This window comes from Coturnix japonica, chromosome 11 (assembly GCF_054131305.1).
Source record: "Coturnix japonica strain WE chromosome 11, WE-NBRP24, whole genome shotgun sequence".
Lineage (NCBI taxonomy): Eukaryota > Metazoa > Chordata > Aves > Galliformes > Phasianidae > Coturnix > Coturnix japonica.
In genome coordinates this window covers 19186754-19213097 of record NC_140673.1, presented here as the reverse complement: position 1 = coordinate 19213097, position 26344 = coordinate 19186754, and the positions used below count along the sequence as shown (strand labels likewise).

The 26344-nt window shown below is 37.8% G+C and overlaps 1 protein-coding gene across 2 annotated transcripts in view; it reads left to right on the top strand.

Moving 5' to 3' along the window:
* Positions 1 to 26344, top strand: part of ST6GALNAC3 (ST6 N-acetylgalactosaminide alpha-2,6-sialyltransferase 3) — a 235205-nt gene that overhangs the window by 101367 nt on the left and 107494 nt on the right. For both annotated transcript variants that reach the window (XM_015870358.3, XM_015870357.3), the window contains exon 3: positions 14968 to 15377. In XM_015870358.3, coding sequence (XP_015725844.1) covers positions 14968 to 15377 — 410 coding nt within the window. The remainder of the gene's footprint in view (positions 1 to 14967; positions 15378 to 26344) is intronic.

The window sequence follows — 26344 nt, the reverse complement described above, 5'->3', positions numbered from 1 at the left end:
AAAAAATGCTGTTGTGGCTGCCCCACTGTGTGTTTCCCTGATGAGTACCCGGATCTCTACCTTTCCATGTGCTGCAGAGAGTGGTGCTGAGCTAGTAGCAGTCACTGCTTATCTGCACAGAATGTCACCTGCTTCCTTTGGTGGTTTCCAGGAAGGCTGAGTAATGAAGTGCTGTATGCATATCAGCTGACTAAAACTCATTGAATCATAGCAAATAGGATAAGAACGTTATCTAATTTGTCTGCGCGCCCCCAGCAAGATTGTTACTGTGTTTTAGTGCATCACTTGCTAGAAAGCAGCTTAAGGTCCAACCCAAATCTTGCTTTCCACCACCCTCCTTGTGTAGAACAGGCAGGGAGAATCCTTTGCAGCATGTTTTACATATTTGGAAATGCTTATCACATCTTTTTCTCTTCTTTGTGCTAACCCAGTTCTCCCATTGCTGGTCAAGTTTTCTAGGCCAGGGCTTTTTCTTTTTGCCTTTTCTATCTTTTCAGGAGCTGATCCAAATCTGTGCCCAAAATGACCGGACTGAACCAACTGTCACAGCTGCTGAATATACAGAAAAAAACATTTCATAACCCTTTGCTTATGCCTAAGAACTGTATTTGCCTTTTTCATTATGAAAACTGTAGTGATGATTTTGCTGCCACTGAGCGCACGTTTATGACTGACACTGTAAAAAGTTAATACATCAATTAAATTAGCTAAGTGTTCGTATTGCTGTCATCTGGCCAGCAGAACAGAGGGATTTTTATTTATTTTTTAAAGAGAAGCCCATAGAAACCAAAGGTCATGAACAGAATAAGATTATAATGGCATAATCTCATTATTTCAGTGGTGGTGGTGGAGGGGTGAGATTAAAAAGAGGATGTAATGGAATCAAGAACAGACCAAAACTGATATTTTCTACAAAGCAAATGCAAAAGGAGGAAATTAGAGGAGAGACATGCCTGATTTGAACATCAAACCAGTGAAAATAGCATTTCAATTCTATTTTTATTTCAAAACACATCTGAGAAGGAAAAAAATGTAGATAGAGACAAAAAGAGACTTTTGAGTGCTTTTATTTTCAGAATTTGTCGTAGTGAGAGATGAATGGCAGGGGATTTTATGCCCCAAACAGCACTTGTAAGTGCTTTTGCTTTTTCAGTACCATCCTTAGACTGAGAAAGTGAGACAAAGGAACAGACAAGGTGCCCTGACACATCACTTCTAAGTGATTTCTGTCCCTAAAGTATTCAAAAGGATGTTAGAAGTTTTCTTTTTTCCTTGGGTGTTTATATTTTTCTGTGACTTGGCAGAAATGAAGTGGGAAGATGAAGGGAAACTGGTGAATTTTTGTTTCCCAAGGTCAGGAGAATAAAAGTCAGATTTTCTCCTCTTTTTTTTTTTTTTGGGGGGGGGGGGGGGGTGGGGAAGAAGGGCGGGCTCCTGTGGATTTGACAGATATGCAGAAAGGCTTTTTTTGGGCAGCTAAAGAAACAGCAGCATGGAGTTGTTTTCCTTACATTTTGTGACATTAGTAACAGTGAAAAGGGGGTGGGCTCTTCAGCATAGAGCAGAGTACACTAAGTTTGTGATTGAAGTAAAAATAATCCAACACTGCATGAAGAGGAAAAGCTGACAGCTATTTTGCAGCCTCAGAATCTTAAATGTGTCATCACCCAAAAAGCGTGATGCGGAAAGAGTATCCTCGGAGGGATCTGAGCTCCCACTGAAGGTAACTTCAAACAGGAACTCTCCACAGCCCTGGAAAACATGTTTCTTCATCTACTTCTTCAAGAAGGGCAGTTTGCTCTGTTCTGGAAGGTGACCTAACCTTCCACTTCCTCCAAAATGCAAAGACTGTAGTTACACAATGCCTGTAGAACCCTGTAGAAATGCCATTTCCAAACAACAAATCATTACTTCGTGTGTATGTGGAAAAAAATAATTACCAGCCTTCTGTTTCAAGTTCAAACAATGAAGTCTTGGCATCCCTATGAAATAAGTGCACTGCGTTTATACTCCTGGCTAACTCATCACAAATCTTCAAAAATTAAGTTGCTGTAGGGCTGTTCCAATTTCCAGGTAAAGTATTCTTTATCTGCAGCCAGGATTACAAGAAGTTGGTCTTCCCTTTGAGGCAATTGAAGACTTAGTTCTGTGTTTCTGACCATTTTGCAAGAATACAAAGTCCCCATGTTTGGATTCTGAATCCCTCTGTATCATAGCAAATGAATCATCACTGGAGACATCACAGAACACTTCATGGTGAGAAAAACAATCAGTCTGTTTAAAGGTAGGAATAGCATCAATAAGCAAATGTCGCCTGATGGTGCAGGTGTACAAAAGTGTTCTGTTGAGCAGTCTGTGTGGACTGTGTTGGAGTCCACATTAAAAATGCAGCAAGCTGAATTTCAGTCTTGATATACTTGCAGATATAAACATGTTTTCCCTTGACGCCAAGGTCAAAAGTTGTGTCCAATTTTAATCCAGATTTTAATCTGGAATGAAAGGCACCTTGCAAGTCTGGGGCTGAATGTGTGCTATGTAGCATGGTTTGTTAGAGTCTGCAATTTTGGATTAGTTATTACCTAAATTTCTTTTTAGCTGTGACCTCAGATTTATAACCATTTGTGATGGGGTGAGGCAGTGCTCACAAGGTTGTGGAGGTATCTCCAAAGCTCATCTTGACCTTCAATTGTAAACCCAAAAGTCTCCCGGCACTTGCCCTTTGAGATTTATATTCCTTCTCCTTTGAACGAAACAAACAAGGGAATAGGCTGCTCACTAAGAGCCTGGAGTTTTCAGCTATTAGTTTCACGTTCGCATCCTGAATGCAAGCAAGAGCAATTATTTGTGGAATAGTGTTAAATACCCTACTGTAGCTCTATTTGCAAGGGTGATAGGAAGGGTTGCTGTCTTTGTTTGGAATGGCATGCTGCAGAAAATTATTGTTATGCCTTTTGTGTTTCTTGTTGAGTGGTTCCTGATCCAAAGCCTGTTTTTAATCCTAGTGGGGTAGGAAATTCTAAGTCACGTTATCTCATGCATAAAGGCAGGCAGTATAAAAGGCAGGAGTTGTTAGAGGAAAGGATTTTTCATTGTAGTTTTGAAACTTAATTTCTTTTCTCTGTCTTCACTCCTTTACCTCTGTAAAATATTGATATGGATTATAATTTCTGACAGCGATGTTGATTGTAGCATGTAAGTAATATCCAGCAGCTGAAACAGATGGTGTAATATTGTGATGGGGCCTATCACACAGTGACAAGGTTGAAAGGTGTAGCTAAAAGAATACGTAATTTGGTAGAAATGAGAATCCTGAGTCTGAAAACTCCAAAAAATTAAAATAAAAAAATAATTTAAAAAAAAGATAAGATCTGAACACAAACTTCACAGCATCATCCCAGTTCTGAATTTCGAGTGGGGGAGGCAGAGCAGCATTGTGTGATCACAGCAGCATGGATAGAGGGCAATGTAGCAGCAGTACCAAGCAACAACATGGATTTTAACCGTGCCAGAAGATGGTTGTGAAATGTTGTTTCACGGCAGCTCCTGTCTTGCCTGTTTTGGAGTGCTTTCCATCTCTGTCGTTAGTGGTGACTGCCATCAGACACTTGTGGTTTCACCGTGACAACTGATTGATCATATGTGAGAGGCAGAGAAACAGCCCCACAAACCTTTGACCGTTGTCTTGAAATAAATATGTTCTAGGCATTACATCTGACTCTTATCAAGGTTTGTAGAATCATGGACTGGGGGTTACTCTTTCTGCTAGAAAACTTTCACAGCATTTCAAATCTGGGAAAACGTTTGGTGCATGTCTATGTTTTGGTTTTATATTTTCACATAAACTTTTGTTCCCAAATAGTTCTTCTATCCCCCCCTGCCCTTCCCCTGAAGTTCTTCCAGGTAGTGATGGTGCTCAAAATAGGTCTGTGCTGCTTAAGACCAAATTACTTTTGGCAGCAAAACAAAAGACAACACTATTTTACTTCAACAATAAAATGGGAATTAAATGAATAATTCTGGAAAATAATTTAATTAACGGATAGACAGGAGTCTGGAGTTAATTTGTGAGGTGTATTGGTTGTCTCCACAGTTAATTACATTTTCATTTGAAATGTGTCTAAGTGGAAGTAAACAGCAACATATTTAATAGTTACTGTATCAGGATAGTCCAAATAGCATTTAATCCGCTCCACAACAAATGGTTCATGGGTAAAAGGGTGTCCTGGGAACATCAAGGCCTAGCAAGATAACAGCCATGCTCCTTACATTTAACTTACTAATCAACAGGTAAAAAGAAGCAATGGTTTGTATCTGGTCAGCTATCCATGAACGGCAGCCAGATGCTTTGCCCTTTCCAAATGTACTTTGAATAAGAATGAAACCATGCTACTTGTTTTGCCCATTAGATAGCATTATCTCCGTGGAATGCCAATTCATATCTCCTTGTGCTGTGTGTGGTGCTCACATATGGGATTTTAATAACCTTCACGCTGCGCTATGAATTCATAAACAGAGCTGATGGAGGAAAAGCACCACAGGACTTTATTTTTTCATTATTACTCTTTTGAAAAACAGGGTCTGCAGATTTTTTTTTTTCTAAGGATTGTGTGATAGAAAGGCAATGTTTTTGCTACTACAGAGGGGTTATTCCAGGGGGAGGGGATAAGTACAGTATTTACTTGTGATATAATTCTTTAGAATTGATTTTCATCATCCTACATTTCATAGCTGCAATAAGTCTGGTGTATTATAGTTGCAGCTTTGCCGGTCTGATTGTATGGGAGTTTTTCCCATTTTTCTAGAATGCAATGGGTATTTGATTTCTTGCAACATACTTCTTCTCCTCCTTCCCCTCTGTCAGCCTGTATCTTACAATTCCACCATCCTCCAGCTGCAAAGCCACAGCTTACTTCTCATTGATCACTGACACATGACAGCACTTTTGGCTTCTGTTTTGGAAATGATTTATCCAATCCGGACTTTTTTTTTCTTTTATTTTTTCTTTTTCCTTCTTACCCCTCAGAGCTCACTGATACCCATGTATCCATGGAGAGGTATAAAATTTAGACTACCCATTCTGGTGATAATGTTGTTTAATTCTAGCAGCTATGTCATTGGCAGGCCTGATGATATAGCAAAGAAAAGATTGATTGGGTTATTATTTTCATTTGTTAGTTAGCTTTTATCTTGCAATTGCTCATAGCATACTTTACTTCATAACTTACCACCTCATTTGTGCTTGTGCTATTCAGCACTTTCAGGTCTTGCTCCTCCAAACTCCGTGATGAGGCAGTAATCTACACAAGGCCCTGGTGACTGCAGCATGCTGTGTTGGATGTCACTGTGTTCAGGGACCTTTCTTTAGCGGGGTCTTTCAAAGTGAGGGAGTTGATATGGAATGTGGTCATAGCAGAAACTATGCTACTGAGCTCCATGAGAAGAAGGACCAATAAAAAATGATTTCTGAATTATTTACAAGTCATTTAACCCAGTAGTTCCCAACTGAGAGTGCTTACAAAGTCATTGTGGATAATTTTAGGGCATGATACCAACTAGTGCCTGCAATGAAATCTGCACAGATTAAAATCTGGTTAGTGGACATATGCACTGGGTGTAAAAGCAATCAGAAGAGAATATATGTGCAACAGATTTTCCATTTGAAATAGACCTTTAGCATCGCAGTTCTTAAATTTGCAGCTATGCTCCCTCAGTTTCCATTAATTAGTTATAAGACTTTAAAATAAGTCTTCCTAATTTAAGCAGATTCCTCCTGTCCAGTATAACTTTCTGCCCAAGATGCTGTAGTGTTTGTAAGTTCAGATGGGTGAAAAAAGGTAATTTAAGTTTATATCTTTCTGCTACTAAAGTGATTTAAAAATCTTAACAGCTATTTAAAAGAATTTAATTTTGGGACAAAAACTGACAGTCATAATGCTGTAGAACAAATACTCCCAATATGCCAATGAGGGGAAAATAAATGAAATCGGCCAGAAGCAAGCATGTATTTTCTTTTAGATAAGGTATCCTGCAATTAAAAACACTGGACTCAGCTTCTTAAGGCTTATTTTGTCAAATGAAAAATGCGACTGGTTTTAATGCTATTGTAATAAACCTTATTGTTATTCCTGGCATGGATTTTTTTATTTTTTTATTTTAATTTCAGAAAAATGGATAATTAACATTTTAGCTTATCACTTTTCCTCCATGCATACAAATAATTTGAAAGATAGACCACCAGGAGAGACAAAATTAAATAATAGGTCTAGACAGCATGGAACTAAAGTAAATTAGAGGTTAGGCTTCCGCTCTGTCAGTTGGATTTTCATTTACAAAGAAAAAAAAAAAAAAGAAAAAGGAATCCAAGCTGTTTTTTCTGACAGTTTTTGTGCTTACTTCGGTATCATTTCCCCAAATAAATTGACCTACTGACCTGAAGTAAGATGTGCACTTCTTATTAGAAATCTCGTAATTTATTAGGGTATAAATTTTTCAGATGTATTGAGACTGGGGGCCTAACAGTCAGTCCTGCATCTGTTATTCAGCCAAATAAGTTCTTAGATAATGGCCTATGATTAATGGTGAGTGCTGATAAAAGGAGGTTATTAGAGAAATCAAATTTGGAACAAATGTGCCATATACATTATATACTTTACCGCCATCTGTGGGTATTTATGATAAATACAAATTAAAGTTAGTGGTTATAGAGTAATTATGTATCCTTTTCTCACCAACATCTTACATATGTGACAGAAAATTCCTTAGATGGTCTTATATTGAGCAAAATCAGAATGAAGAATTCTCAGGTTTTGGCAGATATTTAGTATTATATGCGAAGCAAAAAACAGCCTTTGTGGAGAGAGTCCTTTTGGACTTGATTGCTTTCAAGGTCATCATTCTGTAGTCCACTGTACAAGGAAGGATTGCATTTCATATGTATTATGTGTTCCCTGCACTCTACTGCCATGCACAGAACTGGATGTACTAACTGTTGTCATTTGTACTGCAGTTCATTTCCATTCAGCTAAGAGTATGTTCCCCACTTCTATGTCTCCTTGTGGTGTAAATGATATTTTATCTCCTTGTTTATTTTCTTTTGTTTGTGGAGCAAATATGTCTATATAGAGAAGAAACAAATTCTTATCTTCCTTATTGCTACATGCAATTTCCATGAATGATATACAATATAAATTGAGAATTGCCAAAGGTAAAAGTAAACTTGAATATTACAGTTCTGATAACTAGCAGGAAGCAAGTATTCTTTGAACATAATGCTGCAAATACAGCTTTATATTGGAGAGACAAAAGTGCCTTAGTTAAACTGGTTGTATTTGGAGTTGTTTATGAAGTTCATTGGATGGTTCTCGGTTTAAATAATGTTTCCAGTAATGTTTTCCATGCACAAAATTTGAGAGTCATGAAGTGCTAACGAGAGCAAGTGAGCAATGTGACGGGTGTTAAGATAAATGACTTATTGGATTCAGCATTCAGCAAACAGCACTCGGTTGGAAGAATTCCCGGCTTTTGAACTATTACAAAGCCATGGCAGTTCAAAGGCTGTGTATTTGCAAATGAGTGATAGATGGAGTGTGACAAACAATATGGTTATTTATGGTCATCAGCTAGACCACTGGAATGAAATTAGGGGTGCTCTAGAACTGGTGTAGTTTTTTTTCCCTGGATAATATTTGAGAAACTGGTCTTTGTTTGTTCGTTTTCTCCCATAGGATATTTCTGAGAATGAGTGTTATTTCAGTGCCTATCTTGTGAAATCACTTCATAGACTGTGCAGAAAGGAGTTTCCCTCCCCTTTACAATTAGGCATTCAACCTTCAGTTGTTTGACATGAGTATTTCCATATGTTCTTGGTTATTTTTATATTTTTGTTGTGATATTTTGTACACCAAAGAAGACTTTGCTGCTGTTCTTCTCCCCTGATTCAGAGATGTTAATTAGGTGGATCTGGGAAGGTAGACATGTATATGTCTACTGATGTCAGGGTTTCTGGTTAACTACAAGCTGTAGTACTATGTGCTGGAGTGATTCTCTCTGTTTTCATTTGTTTTCTGCCTGGGCAGTTGCAGTCTAAGGGAAGAAAGCTATTCTCTCTGCCTAATGCTGGGCTGTTTAGTTGACATGTCTGTTAAGGCTTCCTTTGCAAAAGTTAACAAATATCTTTAGGTGTTCTTGGATCCTGTGCTAGCTTTCATTCCCAAAAGCCGTGGGCTGTTTCACTGGTAATAGAAACATTATTTTACTTTTTCCCAACTCTTCTATGCCCAAACACATCTCTTTTTCAAAAACTAACTTACATTCTACATTTCCAAAGTCTGTTGCACTTCTCTATATTCTTATCTCTTCTCTTCTCTTCTCTTCTCTTCTCTTCTCTTCTCTTCTCTTCTCTTCTCTTCTCTTCTCTTCTCTTCTCTTCTCTTCTCTTCTCTTCTCTTCTCTTTTCTCCTCTCTTTTGGCATCCCAGTTCCATGTATTTCCTTCCCCTTATCAGTGTATTCATTTCTGGTAATATGAGCACATTTTCACTACCATTGTACGTGTGGAGAGGAGTTCACCAACCACCTGAGAAGCAAACTAAACTGCAGCTTCTGTTCTACCAGCCAGCACCTGAGGGACCAGTCTGTACACATCCTTCAGGCAATGCCTTAGGGCAAAACTTTCTTCACCTGTCACTCTCTTGGCATCTAAAATCCCAGATCTCCTGGCCATCAACCTTTACTGGGTCCTTTCCTTGTACTTGAAACACTGAATTTGGAAGATTCCTGCTACCATTAACCCTCTGTGTAGAGACAAAACACATAATACTGTTCTTTAATTACTCTGCCAGGTTTCTACTTTTTAGTCTTTACTTGAACATTGAGCTATTGGGACTCTGTTTTCTCACATATATTTTAAGTGTTTATTTTTTCTATCTTCCGGTACACAAGATGTACTTGATTCTTGCCTTGTTTCAAAGCTGCCTCTATTCTTCCCAATAGCAGCAACAAAATCAATGACATTCTGATGAGTGTTTGCTCTGCTATGCATTGAGAAAGGTACTAGCTGGCATGGAATCACTGGAGCTGTCTTCAAAGTGAGAAAGATGACACTGCATCACTTTGCACCATGGTTCACATTTGAAAGATCTGGGTTGTTTTTTTAATACGCTTGCTGAAGGGAAGTTTAGATGGTGCTGGAGACTGCAAGTTTCAAGCTCTGCCGTAGGTCTGAGCTTCCTTCCCTTTTCTGTCTCTTTACCACTTACATCAGGGATGCATGGGATACCTGTTTAAGAAAAGGACTGGTACCAAACCTTTTCAGGGACATGCAACATGAGCTGCAAGTCAAACAACTGGGTTAGTGCATATAGAAAGAATTTCAGTGACATTTAGTTATTCTGACTCTTACTACCAGATCAGTCTCATTATGTGTTCCCTTCCAATTCATTCAATTTAAATAAAAACTTCCTGCTAGCACTTATGTACATATCAGTGACAGTCATCTAAATAAAATAGACCAGGCACTTCAATCTCAGACTTATGAAGAGGCAAATCATATTCTATTTATTTGGAAATGGAATGTGTGTTGACATAGGGCTTATTTCAAAATAATGTCAAAATGTTAAAATCTTTATGAAATCTTAGCATTAAATTTTATGAAGACAGATGTTTGCTGGGATATGATGCCAGTGGCTAAGACCAGAAGCAAGAGTTGAAGATGGGAAAGATTCTCTACCAGGAGGGAAAAGGGAACAACCACAAAGTTAGGGTAGTCAGATCTGTGGGTGTTTTTGTTGTTTTTAAAAATAAATATTTTTATTGCTTAATGTTATGCACATAATATGGTTTATACAGAGTGTTTTAAGTGCTCTATTAAATTGATAACCCTTGCTGAGTGGCCAAATGTATGGGAAATGTTGAGTCATGGCCTGAACCCCTGATTGATCACCTGAGGTGAGCACTGAGTCAGCCCTGGGAGCACAGGTGAAGGCAATTCAACTGTGTGACCAAAAGGGTTGGAAACTGGCTGCACCTTTTCTAGACCCCACGTTTAAGGGCTGATGGTGGGGAAGCGTCTCTTTCTGGAGTCTGTTTCTTTTCGAGTTTTTCTGCAAGCCTGGGACACAGGTGAGCACTTTCATTTGTTTCTGATTTTCTCTTTCCACTGAGACAATCCTTCTAGTTATGTGACCTGTCCAATACCAGCCTAACCACACCACTCTGCTAGTTGTGTGTTTGTTGGCTGTATGCTATACAATTTAAATGTGTTAAATTTTTACTTAGAGAAACCTGGTAAGTCCTTCCATCAGTCAGAGGTCTGAGGAAAAGGAGTGTTTCTAACAGCAGCTTGATTAATTGTTAGTGAAGCACAGAAAAATTAAAATGCATTTTTGACTGTAAAGCAGAGAAAAGTAATAAAAAACAATGCCAGACAGTTAATGCTTCTCTTGTACCTTTCATTTGAAAGAACTCAGAAGAGCATCAAGAAGAATAAAGGCAAAATCTATTCCCCACTGGCATCATTATAAATGTTGTATCCTCTGAAACTCTAAAGACATCCAAGAAGAGTAGGAGAATAAATGGCATAGAAATAAAGAAAGTCTCTCTGGAGCTTTGTTCAATTGGTTTTGTTAGAATTCACTCAAATAGGATGATTACAAGAAAAGATCTCATTTGTTTCAACATTAAAAGAGCAAATTAATATGTGGCAAGCTGCTAATAATTGCCTCATTATGTAGTGAATGGGCATTGCGTCCAATTTATAAAATTACTATCATATTGTTAAAGTAACAATTGGGAAAGTTTAATCTGAATTTCCTGACTATCTGTGTGATTAATTGTGGGATTCACAGAATGAAGTGGGGTTGGTGTGTTGGAGTGAGCTCTGCAGCGCAACACGAGCCTTTAGCTCTAAGAACTCTCAGGAGAAATGAAGCTTTTCATTAGTGTAAATTACATCTGCTTAGGTCCTGAGCTGGAATTGGAAGACTGAATCTGGCAGTCTTGGCTAGGAAGGCAGCTTGGCATGGGAATGGCCCATCAAGATGTTGTGTTGTTGGGCTCCAGTGGCTTCCAGAAATCAGAAGGGTTGTGCTGAAGTTTTGCAAAGATATTAAGAAGTCCTGGCCTGCATCATGTTACCTTGGTATTCAGCAGCCATTCTATTGCTGTAGGATTAGTAAATGTTGGTGGGGAGAGTGTTTCAAATTGGAGGGCAATAAAATTTCCAAATATCAAAATCTTCTGTGGAAAAGCATCATGTTTTGTGACTTTCTTCTAGTCAGATTTGCTTGTGACCTTTTCTAATTCTGTCTGTTTTTGTTATTTAATGATTTGACCTTTGATTCTGTGAAGCCACTTCAGAGCTAAATGCAAAGATTTAATAACTAGAACTGTTTGATAAGTGACCTTTATTGCACAGTTATTTCTCTTTGCTAGAGAAGCGGCACTGTTTTGCAAGTCCTAACTCACAGTTTTAATTATCTTTTCTATTGTCTGTAAGCTTGCACAGGAAATGGAAAGGTCAGACATTTCATTTTCTTTACTGATTAAAATATAAGTGCTTCTCAACACTTACAATGTATCACTCAGGGAAAAGATGGAATAATTTGTCAGAATCGTGCCTAGCTGCTCTGCTGAGGAGCTCTGTGTCCTTCTGGTCAGCAACAAAATGAATAATATTCAAGGTGCAAAAAGCAGCTCTTCAAAGATAATAGGTCAGACCCCATGGTGTCTGGAGGTGAAATATCTGTCTAAATGCATAGAAAGAGAAGAAAAGTTCTCTATATTTTTTTCCTTTGGCTGATATATCTGTAATGCAAGTAGATAAAAACTTTGTAAAAGGTAGAGGTAAGCCTTTAATTGGTGATGGTTTAAAGAGCACAAATAGCAGCAGTGCAGGTCTCCATAATCCCTTGCTGATCTGCTGCTGACTGCTATCTACAGATGGGAGGGTTGCCTGCACTCCCTGCAGCCTATTTTTGCTGTCTCCTATAAGGTTACAGATGAGTGAGCGTTTAATTGCTATCTTGGTGTTTGTGATATGGATACCTATAAACAGTTAGTGACAGTGGCAGAATAGTTCACTAACAATGCATGTTTTCTCTAATTCTCCAGTTCTTCGTGTCTCTGAATTCTGGTTTCTTTTTGTAATAAATGAGTCTCTGTGTTTGTTCATCGTTAATGCAAAGAAGTCGTCAAGTTAAATAGAAAAGTGACAGATTCTCATACAGATTAGGACTTTAATGAACAACTTTACAACTAAAAATCTATGTATGAGAAAAGTATGTGAAGGGTATGGGGACCATGACCTTTAGGGTGATAAGGGATAATAAGACTCCAGTTCCTCAGTGGTCATCTGGGAGCCATCAACAGCATCCCAGTTTGTTAAGAGAAATAGCAGCCACAGCTGCCCTAGTAATTCCCTGGTCTGATCCTTCTTGCAACCCAAATCCCTGTGCCTGAGCATCTCCTTTAGGAGCCACCTGGCAGATATTTACATTTGAGTATCTTCTGAATCTGAAAGTGATGGGACAGCCATAGCTGAGGTGTGGTGTCATAGCAAATGGGACACCAAGCTAAATAAGGAAAATAAGAAAGCTGTTGTGTATGGATTATAGAAACTGTCCCTCTTATCTGTTAAGGTTATAAAGCAAGACCACAAGAAGCAAGGCTGTCTCTATGTGAGGCTTCAGCAAATGAATATTTGTGTGGTTTTGTGCATGATGCAGAAAATATGATGCAAGAAGATATTGAGTTCAGTGGATGGCGCTGGAATCAGTTGGAAGTTTGTCATGGGTGTCATTCAGTCTTTTAGCTCTCTACAGGATCTCTGTTAGAAAATGTGCATAATAAGGGCAGCTGAATTTTCTCTATTTTGTAAAAATATCTGTTCTGAGATAGGGCTGGAAGGGGTTAAGCCTCCACCTCTGCTGAAGTAGAGCAGATTATATGTTGACCCAGTGCAGGCATTCAATATTATGAAAGCACTTTACAAATTGGAACAAGATAAATGAATCACAACAAAAGAGCTCGAAAACTGGGGGACACAATTGCAGGAGTGAGTGTACTCAGTTTATTCGAGCAGAACAGTTTCACTCAGTGAATAGAAAATGCTCAATGCATTTCTAACTAAGGTCAGAAAATCAAACAATTCCAAATTTAAGAGAGCAGCTCCATTTTAATGGAGAAGGAAGAATATTCTGAAAAAAAAAACAACATTGAGACAAATTTAGATGGAACCAGATTCTTGACTAAACTGGTTTTTCCTATTTGACTGTTTCATATTCAGTATTTGTTAGCTTCAAAGTTCACCCTGAAAGCTATAAATTAATCTACTGGGACTTGAACAATTCACTTCATGTTAGGATGTGAGTTATGCTCATGGATTTGTTTAGGTCACGCAGCCATGTCCTCATAATGTATCTTAGAGAGAATTTCTGTAACTAAGCAGTAAACAGAAATAGTGTTGTGTTCAGCTGTATCTCCTGGGATTTCATCCCTGCTGCCAGACAGCCAAGCAGGACAGCTTTCTGAAACTACAACAGCTATAAAAAATACATGGTGTTCTGTAAAGGAAACACCATCAGTGCTGTTGCATAGTCACACATCTTTAACTCTTGAAGAAACAATGGAAGAATATTTTCAGGTAGCACTCACATGGAGAAATCAAATCAGTCACAGCAGAGAAGTCAAAATACTGCAATTGTGTTATGTATTGCAGAAATCTTGAAGGACACATAAATATAATAGCTGTCAGCCAAACATATGATATTTTTGCAGTCTTAATTTGGCTATTACAATCATGAGGTGTTTATTTCTTGTCCTTAAATTATGCACCATTATCAAAGAAATTTGATCTAAGTGACCAGGTCCTAAGATTATTGTGGTCAAATGTAGCCGGAATGTGATTAACATCTGGTAAAAGGCTTGTGATTTTGAAGAGAAATAACCACAAGGCTATTCAAAAAAGCATCTAGCAAAACACAAGAGAAATGAATCCTAACAAATGTGTAAATGAAGTCAATCATTCCCAGTCAAAGCAGGTTAGAAGACTGAGTCTGTGGCCATACAAAAAATTAGAGATGATTTGTAGCCTGGACCCTCTTCTGTAGTTTTTCTGGATAAATCTAGTTTTCATTTGTTTTAGGTTTCTAATAGAACTTTAATAAAATACAACTTAAATGTAAGACATCTCTTTTTAATCCTTTGATGCAAAGGAACCAAAGAACGGATACAAAATTTATATTCAGACAAATGAAATATTGTCTTGGTCCCTGTATTTCTTTTAGGTGATAACTATTCCTATTTTCAGTTCATATGGGAGAAATGGTACCACAGAATGCACTCAGGAAATAGTGTCTTTGACTTGGCTTTGCCCAGGATTAAGTTCCTAGGTCATATCACCACTCCATCTTTCTCTCATTTTTCATGGGTTGTAACAATTCTCTGGAGTGAACTCCACGTTCCTCTACATCCTCTTTCCAACTGTAGGGTTTTAGTACTGTCAGGTTGGCTGTTAGAAGTACGCTTCACGTTTTGACTTGTGTCTCAAATTTGAGAGCTATTCCTTCAGACACATAACCATAATCAGTGTATAGTTAAATTTCCAGCATTACTTTTTCTATATGTTTTTTCTCTTGCAGACACCTTCTCAAAAAAGGCCTCAATTTAAATTATTTTCTGTTGCTTCTTTCTTTTATCATTTTCTAGGGGAAAGAGTAACATCCAGAGAGAAAAAGAAATGAGTATTTTTCTAGTTGACTTCAGTAGGTGAACAAAGGAAAAGATTGCAGGTGCTGGAAAGGGTTGCTAATCAGCTCTACCACAGGGGGATTGATTTTTGTTTGTTTGTTTTATTAAGAGAAGTATCACTGTCAGTTCTTTGGTTTGTCCTTGTCTTTCTGTTAGCTGAATTCTCAGTTTTCATGCTTTGCAGAGAAAAATCTGCCATATATTTTTGTTTTCTCTCTTCCAGCCTCTACAACTGGACTGTGACCTCTGTGCCATTGTTTCTAATTCAGGACAGATGGCAGGCCAGAAGGTGGGAGCTGAGATAGATAAGTCCTCCTGCATATGGAGAATGAACAATGCACCCACAAAGGGCTATGAGGAGGATGTTGGGAAGAGGACGACCATCAGAGTGGTTTCTCACACAAGTGTGCCTCTCCTACTCAAGAATCCCGAGTACTTTTTCAAAGAAACCAACAGCACCCTTTATGTGATCTGGGGACCTTTTCGAAACATGAGGAAGGATGGAAATGGCATTGTATACAACATGCTGAAGAAAGCTGTTGACAGCTACCCAACTGCCAAAATCTATGTGACAACGGAAAAGCGCATGAGTTACTGTGATGCGGTGTTTAAGAAGGAGACGGGAAAAGACCGGTAAGTGATACTTTTGAAGAGCAATTATAACATCTGACAAAAGACATGAGAGAAGACCATGCTAGATGCCAGCTACTAAATAAATCCCTAGATATGTTTTTAATGGATTGTTATGTGGTTTTGACTGCTATAAGCACTTGATGAGGCAGCAGCTAGGCCCCATTTATCCCACCTACGCTACCTTCTGTTCTTGCCATTTCTGTTGGCTTGAGTCCCAAAAAATACTGGATATCTTCCTGAAATGTTTTGAAAGCTGTGTGTTGTTTTCAGCTCAATTCACTATTGATTAAATTGATATTTATTTGAAGGGGATAATCCTACACAAACAACATTTCCAAGTGCACAACCTCAGAATAACTCTGTATATTGTATTTTGGGCTCTCTTGATATTCTCAGTAGTTTTACTTCAAACATGAACTGCAGGGTTGTGTGTTGTTTGTGTTTCTTGGTGAAAATGGATTTGTTTTGGTGTTTTGGCATTGAAGGGGACCTCTGTATTTTGGCATTGAGGTAGCCTCTGGTGCACACTTAGTCGGAAGGAGTTTCCAGACCACTGTTGTGCTTTGGTATTTATTTTTCAGTTTGCGTGTCGTGATTTTGCAATTGTAAAGGAAAGTAGCTTTTCTGACCATATTATAAAAATACTGATATTAACTAATGGTTTAATCTTATCCAAAGTTTTGTCTTGGCTGTTGCTGTAGAAGAGCTTGTTCTCTGAGACTCCCTCTATTCCCTCTGTTACCAAAGTGTCAAATCTTGGTTAGACTCAATTTTGTGTTATTGAAAAGGAATTGAAATCTGGGGCTTGTTCAGCATGTGTGAATGTGGCTGCTGCAATTCTGGAGTTGGAAGGGGCTTCTGTTCTCTGAGTGTGTCATGGTTGTCATACTTTCTTTGGTTTAAACTGAACTTGATGAACAGAAGCTAACAGAAAATACTTGAAATGCGTTTCTCAAAAACGTCCTTTAATAATACAAGCCATCCCATTTATCAATCAATCAAGCTAAAGATGACCATGAGAACATTGTTTGTTACATTGGTAAACTTAAATTTGTTTATGTTTATGACTCTTCTGTGATAGTAGTTGTCAGGTCACAGTGACTTTACAATCCCACATTAAAATTCTTACTGTGAGAGCAGCTCAGTGCAATGGGTAGCATAATGGGTAGTATAGTTTATAAAAAAAACATCATCATTCAATCTCAAAGTGTCTTAATCTCCAGCCTCTTCAACAGATTAATACATCACAAAATGTTATTAGTTCCCTATTAACACAATACAAATTATCCTTTCTATGTCAAAGACAGATTGAACTTCTGTTCTCTCAGAGCTTATGAACAAAGTTCTTAGGAATCCTGGTGTCAGTGGCCCAGTGTCTTTCTCTTTTATCTGCTACAACAACTAAAAGTTTCATGCTGTGAGCAAGGGCAAAATTGTAAAGGGACTTCAAGGTCCACATCACATGGTTTACATAACTCACTCCCTTTAACACTATGAAGCAAGCCAATGCTTCTCACAGTAGCAATCAGATCACATCTTTGCATCTGCTGTAACTTTCTTTTTTCAGTTCTGCTTATCCACATCAAATGTAGGTGGTATCATTTAGTGCACTTGTCAACTAGAAATGAGGGCAATGGTCAACGCGTCACCAGCTCTCTACTAATCAGGGGGCCTCCATTTGGAAATCATTTATAATTTACAGAATCCTTCTGCTTTCTATAGGGTGGGTGATGAGTCTCTTAGAGGTTTATGCCAGTTGTAGAAGCAGTAAAGGCAGAGCACAAGAAATTTGGGAGTGACGAGAATAGTTTTGCACATTATGCCAGACTGTTATGATGCCGAGACAGAATCATGTTCCTCAGCCAAATATTCCTTCCATTCCTCAGAGAAACATCAACTCTAACTTGTGATATTAGCTAGAACAGAGGTCTGCTTTAACATGTTCCCAGAAAAAATTTTGGAAGGATACCAAGTTCAGCTCGTGTTTTAAAATGTACCAAGTGGATTGTAATCACATCTATTTCAGTTTAATCCTAAAATACTGTCCTTATGTACGGTGTATTCTACTAAGGCATAGTAAAATTACAACAGATAGCTAGTCTGTCAAGCCTTTAATGAGCATTCTATTCCTACTTTTTGGTACATTATCTTTTCAGGTGATCGGTGATACTTTAAAGTAATTTCATCCTACTGGTGATCAAGTTTCAAGGGATGTTTTGAGAAGTGGTGGAAAGATGTGTTCTGCAGTTGTTTCACTGCTGCAAAAAAGCTCTGGTCCTATGCTCTTACTGGTGTGGGGTCTTCATCAATTAATTCAGTGGGTGCAGGTTCAAATCCCACAGCTTTGCTGTTGATACATAGTTTATTATCAGTTCGTGGAAGAAATAAGGTCCTGAGGAACTTCTAGCAGGTAGATTAGGGGCAATTTTAAAAAATTATTTCTATAACAGTATCCTGAAATATGAGTTATTGATGCTGGAGAATTAACCTTGTTAGGAATCTGGAGGACATACGTTTTTGTGGGTTTTTTTTTCGAGAGTCTTCATTAATGAAGCATTTGAGTTCAGTGCAGTGAATGCTCATCCACTTTGAATAATTGTTGTACATAAATAATATTCATTACCAGACGCTCATGGTTTTTCATTAATGCATTTTATTTGGTGGTTCCCTAGAGGGAGCATAAACCTGGCAGCTTCTTCTTAAACTTCACTAATGTTTGGTTATATTACATGTATTGAGTCAAGTGAAACGATGTAAAGAAACATTAGATAATCACTAAATGTGGTGTCTTTGCATCTCCTTCAGTCCAGGTAAGTGGTTCTAAAGGCATCTATAATTTTGCTTCGTGGTAGAGATATAAGGCAATATGATATAACAACATTTAATTGGTAATAACAGAGAAAACTGCAGTCTTCATTAAAGCAGCAGAGCTAATTCTGGTCTGATAAAGTGCACTGAACAGCCCTAAATAGGTTTTAATTAGCTGGCACCAAAGCTGCACCACCCTTAGGGAGGGTAAAATTAATGAAAACTAGCAGCACATAGATCAGCGCTACTGGATGTCATTGCCTTAGGTGAAGGTGATGAGGAAGAAGGGAGTGCCTTTTAAGGATCATTTATTTAGAAAACAGACTGCGCTAAAAGTGACTTTTCAATGCAACGATAAAATAAATCTTTGCTAATATTGCTGAGACACTCAAATGTCATCCAGATTTCAGCCTATATTTGTGTTTATTTTACAAACATCTCAGGCTGACTGCTCAACACTTGGGGCAGGCGATGTGATCAGATGCTGCCTGCAGAGGACGTTGAGCCCCAACAGACAGCCACTAATGCATGTGCTGATACCACCTGATGCGTGGCTTCACTTGGTTTCTGAGGTCATCTTATTTATAACTGCCTGAAAAGAATGTGGTAGACTTTACTGGGGAGATTCATTCTGATCCCCTAAAATTCCTGTTAAGAGACTTTGAGATGATGTTTTGAAAGCCAGTACTTTGGGTATGATTTTGACTACACGCTGTCTGAACTCTATATCCACTCCATATTGAAACAATCCAGTTCAACTGGTTGCTTCCAGCTCAAAGGATTCCATGAATTCAACAACGTTTTGTGGAGATTAGCTATGCAAGCACACCCACAGAAGGTAGCTATATTTCAATCAGACTTCTGTTTCTGAAGGATTTCTGTTAGTATCTTGGACAATTCGTAAGAAGTAAGTTGCTTTAGTGCTTCTTCTCCAGTTCTCAGTTTCCTCTGTGCCAGATGGTGCGATGTGTTGGGTTGTGACAAAGCTGGTTTATCATCTGAGGCAGAAAGATGGATCTTTCTGATTGCTGACTTATCTATAAAGATTCAAAACTGGGAGGTGTGCTCAACCTGCTGTTTTACTCAGATCTGCACGCTAATTTTTTTCTAAATTTGGCAATATGTGAGATCTATATTAAATCTGTCATTTTGAGGTAGCAAATTATATTCATCTGAATTTCAGATTGACACTGTTAGGCAACTGCAGTCATCTCAGCTTCACCTCAGCTAATATGTGGTTTTTAAGGTGACTGGCTGATCTACACAAAACTGTAGTCTAGTAGAAACGTCTTGAAATGAATAAGTGAAATTTCCTTCTCTGAGGTACAGGTGGGTGCACATTCTGTTGTTTGGGGAAGTTCTCTTAGAACGGAGGTGGTAAAGCTGTCAGTGGCTGGATCGCATGAGTTTTGTGCTGCATTTCTTGGCTAGAATAGAGTATTGCAGTAATGTTATTATCTCTTTTGCACTTACTTTCATAGTCATACTAGTTTCCTTATCAGAGAAAATATAAAATCTTACCCAGTGATAGGTAATAATTGCAGAAAGAAGTTTTTCACTGGGAAGTTGTGAATGTTAACAATGAATTTGGCTCAGAGTTTCTGGGAGTTGGGTGTACTCTCATCTATACTTCACATTAACATGAATTTTCTAAAGACTGGGAGATGAGTAACCATTCATTTTGCTTGGAAAGGAAAACAAGCAGGGTTAAGGAACATTTACGAGCTTAAGTTATAGAACTATTGGAAGAAAACGATGGAAAAAGGATTCAGACTGACATATAATGTGTGGTAGACATTTTGAGGATAAAAATCCTAATTTACATTTTGATGTTGTCTTTGTCATGTCGATGTATCCTCTGCTGTTGCACTGATAAAGCAAAAAGTTCTCCATCACCTGTGAGCATTAGGGTAAGCACCCAGATTTGTGTTGGACGTAGTCACCACTTTGAATGCTTGGCTATGAATCTTTCCCAAACCACTGCTTGGTATTTCCAGCTTTTCTTTTTACAGAGGAATTCCTTCAGAAAACATTAATGGATTTGTCTGTCTTAATTCAAACAGGGCTTAAGTAGTTGCATTGTCAACTAAGACTTCTTTATTACCTGTTTAAAAAAAAAAAAAAAAAAAAAGCGAAGATCTAAAGCATGAAACCTTAATGAAATAAATAGATTTTTCATTATAAAACACTTAAAATCTCAACCTCTACTGCTATTTGTGGTCAATTACCAGAGTGCTAACAACTGTTTGGGGGTTTACACATCTCATTCACTCTTCCCTGCTAAAAAAAACACAGTTGTTCCTGAGTATCCTAGATTTATTCCCTGCAGCCTATTAGTATCTGCATTTATGTTTCTTTATGAAAATTTCCCTAATTAAGATGAACATTTTTCTCTATTAGGCAGATGGAACTCAATCGAAGTCCATTTTTTATTAGCATGGAAGTAAATGCTGTTCAAAGCTCAAGCACTTTTTACAAGAAATACAACTCCCACTGCATTACAGTAATTGAGCAGTAAAATAACGCATTATTAAAAAATTAGCAACGTTATCTATTATTTTGTGAAAAACTGTGGCTGCATAATTTTGAATTTAGAGACCTATTGATGCTATGGTAATTGCTGACTTTAGCCATGGAGGTACTTTTTTTTACATAGTGATGAAAGTGGGAAAAATACATTGAGGATCTACTTTATCTTTGTGTGTTTTCACATGTCATGTGAATTAATCCAAGGTTTGTTTGTTTTAATTTATCTTCTTTGGGTGCCACTGAATGCTTTCTGCCCCTGACCAACTAGATACTAAATCTTTATACAAAGTTTGAGATTGTCCTAATTACGTGCACACATTTTTCATCCTGTCCTTTAAATGTTCTGCAGCTTTTATGGCCATGATCACATTGTTTTATCTCTTAGGAGCTACATTTTGATTGCACATATAGATGAGGTCCCTCCCAGACTTTTCTCACATCCCATGAATCCTTTCGAAGGATGAGGTGACCCAATGAGATGTATGCTGACAGTCCCAGTAACACAGTGGATCCAACTGATTCTTGTTTTGCTGTTTGCAATGCAAGGAATTTTGTGACTGTAAAGGGAAAAATTTTAGAGGAAGAAGTTAAGAGGTGCAGATTTTCAGTGAAGACTTTGGTGTTCATAGAAGCTTTGCTTTCACTGCAGCATTTTTGATTTTTCAGATCACAGTGTTTAAGATAGACTTTGGTTTTTTTTTCTAAAGGAGTTTAAATTTTTAAAGGAATAAAACTAATTAAAATAAATAATTTAATCTGATTTCTCTCTCTTTTTTTTTTTTTTTTTTTTTTTTTTTTTTTTTAAACTCAGCCTTTCTGCCAGTTGAAATAATTTTCCTTAAAAACAGTGATTACCATCGAAGTCTGTGCTTATTTCTGGTTGTCCTTTAATAATGCTTTTCTAAGATGCATTAAATAGGTTAGGAAGTAAATGCAATATCACTATGGCTTTATTGTATTACTCATTTTTTTACTGATTACTGTGGGTTTCCAGATGGAAGCTCCCTAACTTGCACAGCTTTGTATTTACAGTGTTTAGCAAAATACCATGTTCTGCAATCAAAGTACATGAGAGGTACAGAGAGATTGTGTTATGGAGTTGCTGCTTGAGTGAGGGTAGCAACTTTCAGAGGCAGGCAATAAAACACCGCAGTAATTTGTTAGTTTATATAGGGAAGGCTTTCTGTGCGTCTGTCTGCCTGGTAGCTAATAAAGTTTACAAGAACAGATTTTCATAAGAAAAAGTTGTATGAGAATAAGAGTGACTCAAAACTAATTTCTCAGTGAAACTCAGTGAAATACAACAACATGAGAAGGAGAAAATCTGTTCCAAGCCTTGAGAAGAAAATGCTGGCAACACAATAGAAGAAAAACTGGTTAAAAGTGGGAAGTGCTATACCTGTGCTATACCCTAAATATATAGAAAGATTATGAAACAATTAATCCTGTGAAAGATTAATGATTAAGAACTCTGCAAAATCCTGTGCTTATGGGTGGGAGGAAAATGGTGTGGAAGTAGTGAAATTCAGCGTCTCATTGAGTTTGTTTACCTAGTGGTCTTGTCCCATAGAAAGAATTCAGACTGCAATTTCAGACGTGTGAATCTGTTGTTTGTATACATTTGGTTTTATACTGCACGTCTTAAAGGGTAACTCAGGATTCACAGCCACGTATCTCTGAGAGCCTGATGTGCTCTTGGGATTTACTACAACACACGTTTAGAAAATGGTCACTGGGTACACCCTTGTGTAGTTCTGGTAATACTCGAATTCACTGAGCTTTTAACAGTGAGGTAGATGTGCATTTAAACAAATAAGTGCAGAAGAGCTGTGTGTACAATTCTACTCCTGTGTTCACATCTTCAGCAGGTTTTGGATCTTTGACACAACTGAGGGACCTGTTACAGATCTTGAGGATTGTCCTCAAAGAGTTTATCTGATGCTATGACCAATAATTGGTGTGTAACTTAGTTTAGGTGGTTCCACACCCAAAACGGGGTGTGAAAGGAATACTTTTCAATTCTGTTGTTCAAAATTCAATCATTCTGTTTCCAGCATTTTGTTAGCAGCTCTTGCTAGTAGTAACATTCAATATGTTGAGCGCCAAAGACACCACGCTTCTCAGAAGCTGAGCAGCCCTGCCAAGGGTTCAATAAGCATTCAGATACAGTAGGATTAAATGTTTCCAAATGCTCATATTTATTCTTTGTATGTTTTCTGTTTTCATACAATCTTGATCTTCCCAGAGTTCTTTTTCTTTGTTTTTATTTTAAAGCATCAGTAAACATAGAATCATAGAATCTGTAGGGTTGGGAAAGACCTCTAAGATCACCCAGCTCAACCCACCCCTCTATGCCCACTGGCCATATTCCCATGATTCTTGAATGAGGATGCTGACCCCACCACCTCCCTGGGCAGCTGTGCCACTGCATCACTGCTCTTTAGGAGAAGGAATTGTTCCTCATATCCAAGCTGAACCTCCCCTGGCACGAACTGAGGCCATCATTCTTTGCTCTGTTTGTATTGGTTACAGAATGGAAAAGTGAACTTCTTAATGCATGCTTTATATGACTCATTAAAACTTCCAATGCACAGGATTTGCTGCAGAAGTTTAAAAATTGCTGCAGATGATATAACTAGTGTTGAATAAGGTACAGAAATAGGAAGCAATAGCGGACTAAGTCCTAAGGAGCAGACAGCATGCTTTTATCTTAACAAACATTCAGTGTCAGAAATACATGCACTGAGTTCAGTTGCATTTCCATGTGTTGCTTCAGAGGTTTTCCTTAAGTACATTCCTTAGAGACACTGACGCTCTTGTCTCTGAAGAGCATCCCAAACCTTTTCCATGACAGAATTTCCTAAAATATAGCAGACAATACTTAAGCTTCAAAATGCCTCTCTGAGGCAAGGAATATTTATCTGCTTTTTACAACTTGATTTTCTTCAGAAAGGGACACTTGGGAAAGCAGGAGCTATTGTATAGAAATTCATGCCCATAGGAATTTATGAATTTTGTATGCTTACCATGAAGGCATTTCAGTCTTCTATGTTGCTAATTTTGAGTTAATATAGTCTGGAACTGTGCAGGGGTGGAACTGCAAAGGAGAACAACTTTCTGCTGCTCTATAACCTTCTTTTTCAGCCAAGCAGTGTAATGTGCTTGCACTTCTTTCCACATGAAATTATTTTCTCTCCTTAATATTTTGATTTATAATCTGAAGAGTATTTACAAAGCAGTATTTCCATAAGAGAAAAATCATTTTACTTTCAATTCTTTCATTTCAAGCATTATATGTTGTCCCATTCCATGTCCATTCATCTCAGTACCATCTCCACATCTTCCCTCATTGCATTTAGAAATTCAACTAGCATTTGTTATTTGGCTTTTTTTTTTTTTTCATGAAGGGAAAATTGTGTCTTTATTGGAGCACTCTTTGTGGGCTGCTATGATTTTGTTTATTTTGATTTAAAGTATATTTTCTATTATTAGTATTATTGCCTCCTCTGGGCTTATCCGATTGCCTTAAATTTCCATTACCTAATCTCCCAAGAAAGCAGACTGTCCAAGGAAGCTGAATTACAGATCCTCCCAGGGAATATCAGCTGCAGTGGCATCCCTGAGCATTCTCCCTCATGGAGGTATTTTGGGTCTTGCTCATGAAAGTGCCCTATAGAAACAGAAGACATTTAGCATTATGTAGGATATCTTCAGCTTGATACTGCTTAGACCTGTCTAAGCGTCAGTGGCTTCTTGCCAAGCTGTTCTACTTGACCTGATTAGGAGAAGGGTAATGAACAAATTAATTACCGAGGGACCAGTTCATTGATTATCAGTTGGAAAGAGAGTATTTTAGATTATATTTCTAGATGTTGTTTCTGGTGTGGTACTTGGGGATGATATCACCAAGGCAATCTTATTCCAGCAACCCTCCAAACTCTTAGTTCTGGATCACTTAAAATTTTTCCTCTGTTTTTGAAATAGTAACCGCTGCTTTCGTAAACAATTGTCCAATTTCAGGTTAGCAAGAGCAGCTTCATATGTTTCAGTTAAACGTTTCTTATGTACCAGGACTGAGACTGGCAGATAATATAAATATTCTCTTTATTATTACTTTAAATTTGTCCCTGAGGCTTCATTCATTTCAAAACCATGATCTTAGTTATATTAAAATGGTGGCATTAATACTTTAATCTCTGTGGGTGGATTGTAATAGAAAGTTTCAAAATAATTGCCTACAAATGTGAAAGGTAAAAGTCTATATGGTATCATATTGCTTATAATGTGACCATTAAAATAACAATTATGTGATAATGAAGAGTCACTGTGCTTGAGTTTATCTTTACACAATGTCGATAGCTAATGGAAACAGGGAAGATTATATCTAATTACAGTTAATAATGCCATTGCATTTCTGGAAAATATGACATTTTGGTTGGGTTTGTAGGTTTGAATGCTTTTCTGAAGTTTGTGAACGCGTTCTATGTACTTCAAGTAGGACGATTTTAAAAACAATAGCTACATTTTTTTTACCTTAAAAGACCAACACAGTCTTCAGAAAGGCTAAAATTTTGAAACTGGATTACCTGAGGTAGATGTGTGTTGCAATGTGGCCATATTGGAACAGAAATAGAAGGGAAAAAAAAGATTTAGGTCATTTTGGTTTGTTGTGTTACATAAGTGAAGGCAGCCTTACACTGAGTTGGTTAATAGAATAAATTCTCTCTTTAGGTCATTCTTTGACATGGATAGAGAAGCTTCTCCTTTTGTATGGTGGGATTCTGAGCTTAAAGTCAAAGGTGCTTGGTTCAGGAGCACACAGCCATAGCTTCCATAGGCCTTAAGGGCAAGAGCATTTGTTAGAAATAAGCCATTTTGGTTTTTGTATGTCTTCCAAACTGCAGTGAGGTTGGCATTTGCATTGTGCACTGCCTCCAATATTTTCTATACATTATGATCTGTCTGAATGTTACCTTTAAATGCCAAACTCATGAAGGTTGGAATTACACTGGCTCTAATTTCCAAGGTGCTTCAACATTAGTTCCTGCTTCTCTTCTTGCCCATCTCAGGCTCTTCCATTTGGATTATCAAACTGAAACTGTGGGCTTTCATGCTGCTACTGCACTTCAGGCACAAACTCTTCCTAGTTCATGTTTCACTTCAGTCGTATACTTGTTTCTATTTGGCAAAATTCTTGCTTTCTTTCAAATATTCTTTTTTTCCTCTCTCTTTTTTTCTTTCTCATTACTTTACAGATATTTTCCACATTTTTCCTCTTTGATTTTTCTGCCTCATTGTTTGTAACTGTCATCTATATAGCTTTCTCCTTTCAGCCTTTTGTCCTTTTATTGTGAAACGCATTGCCTCAAATACACCTCCTGTTTTCTGCACAATCTTTTAAAAGCAACTCACAGCCCTGCAAAGTATCTGATGAGGAACAGCCCTCCCCTATGTGCTCGTGCCCTTGCCCTGACGCTTTCATCTGAATCTTGGAATAGAATTCCTGAAAGACTGCTCAGGCACTGCAGATCCCAACTCAATATGTCCAGCACATAAAACAAAAACAAAATATCACTGTGGGATGTAGAAGCTGTGCATGATTATTTATTGATGACTGTTGGCTACATGAA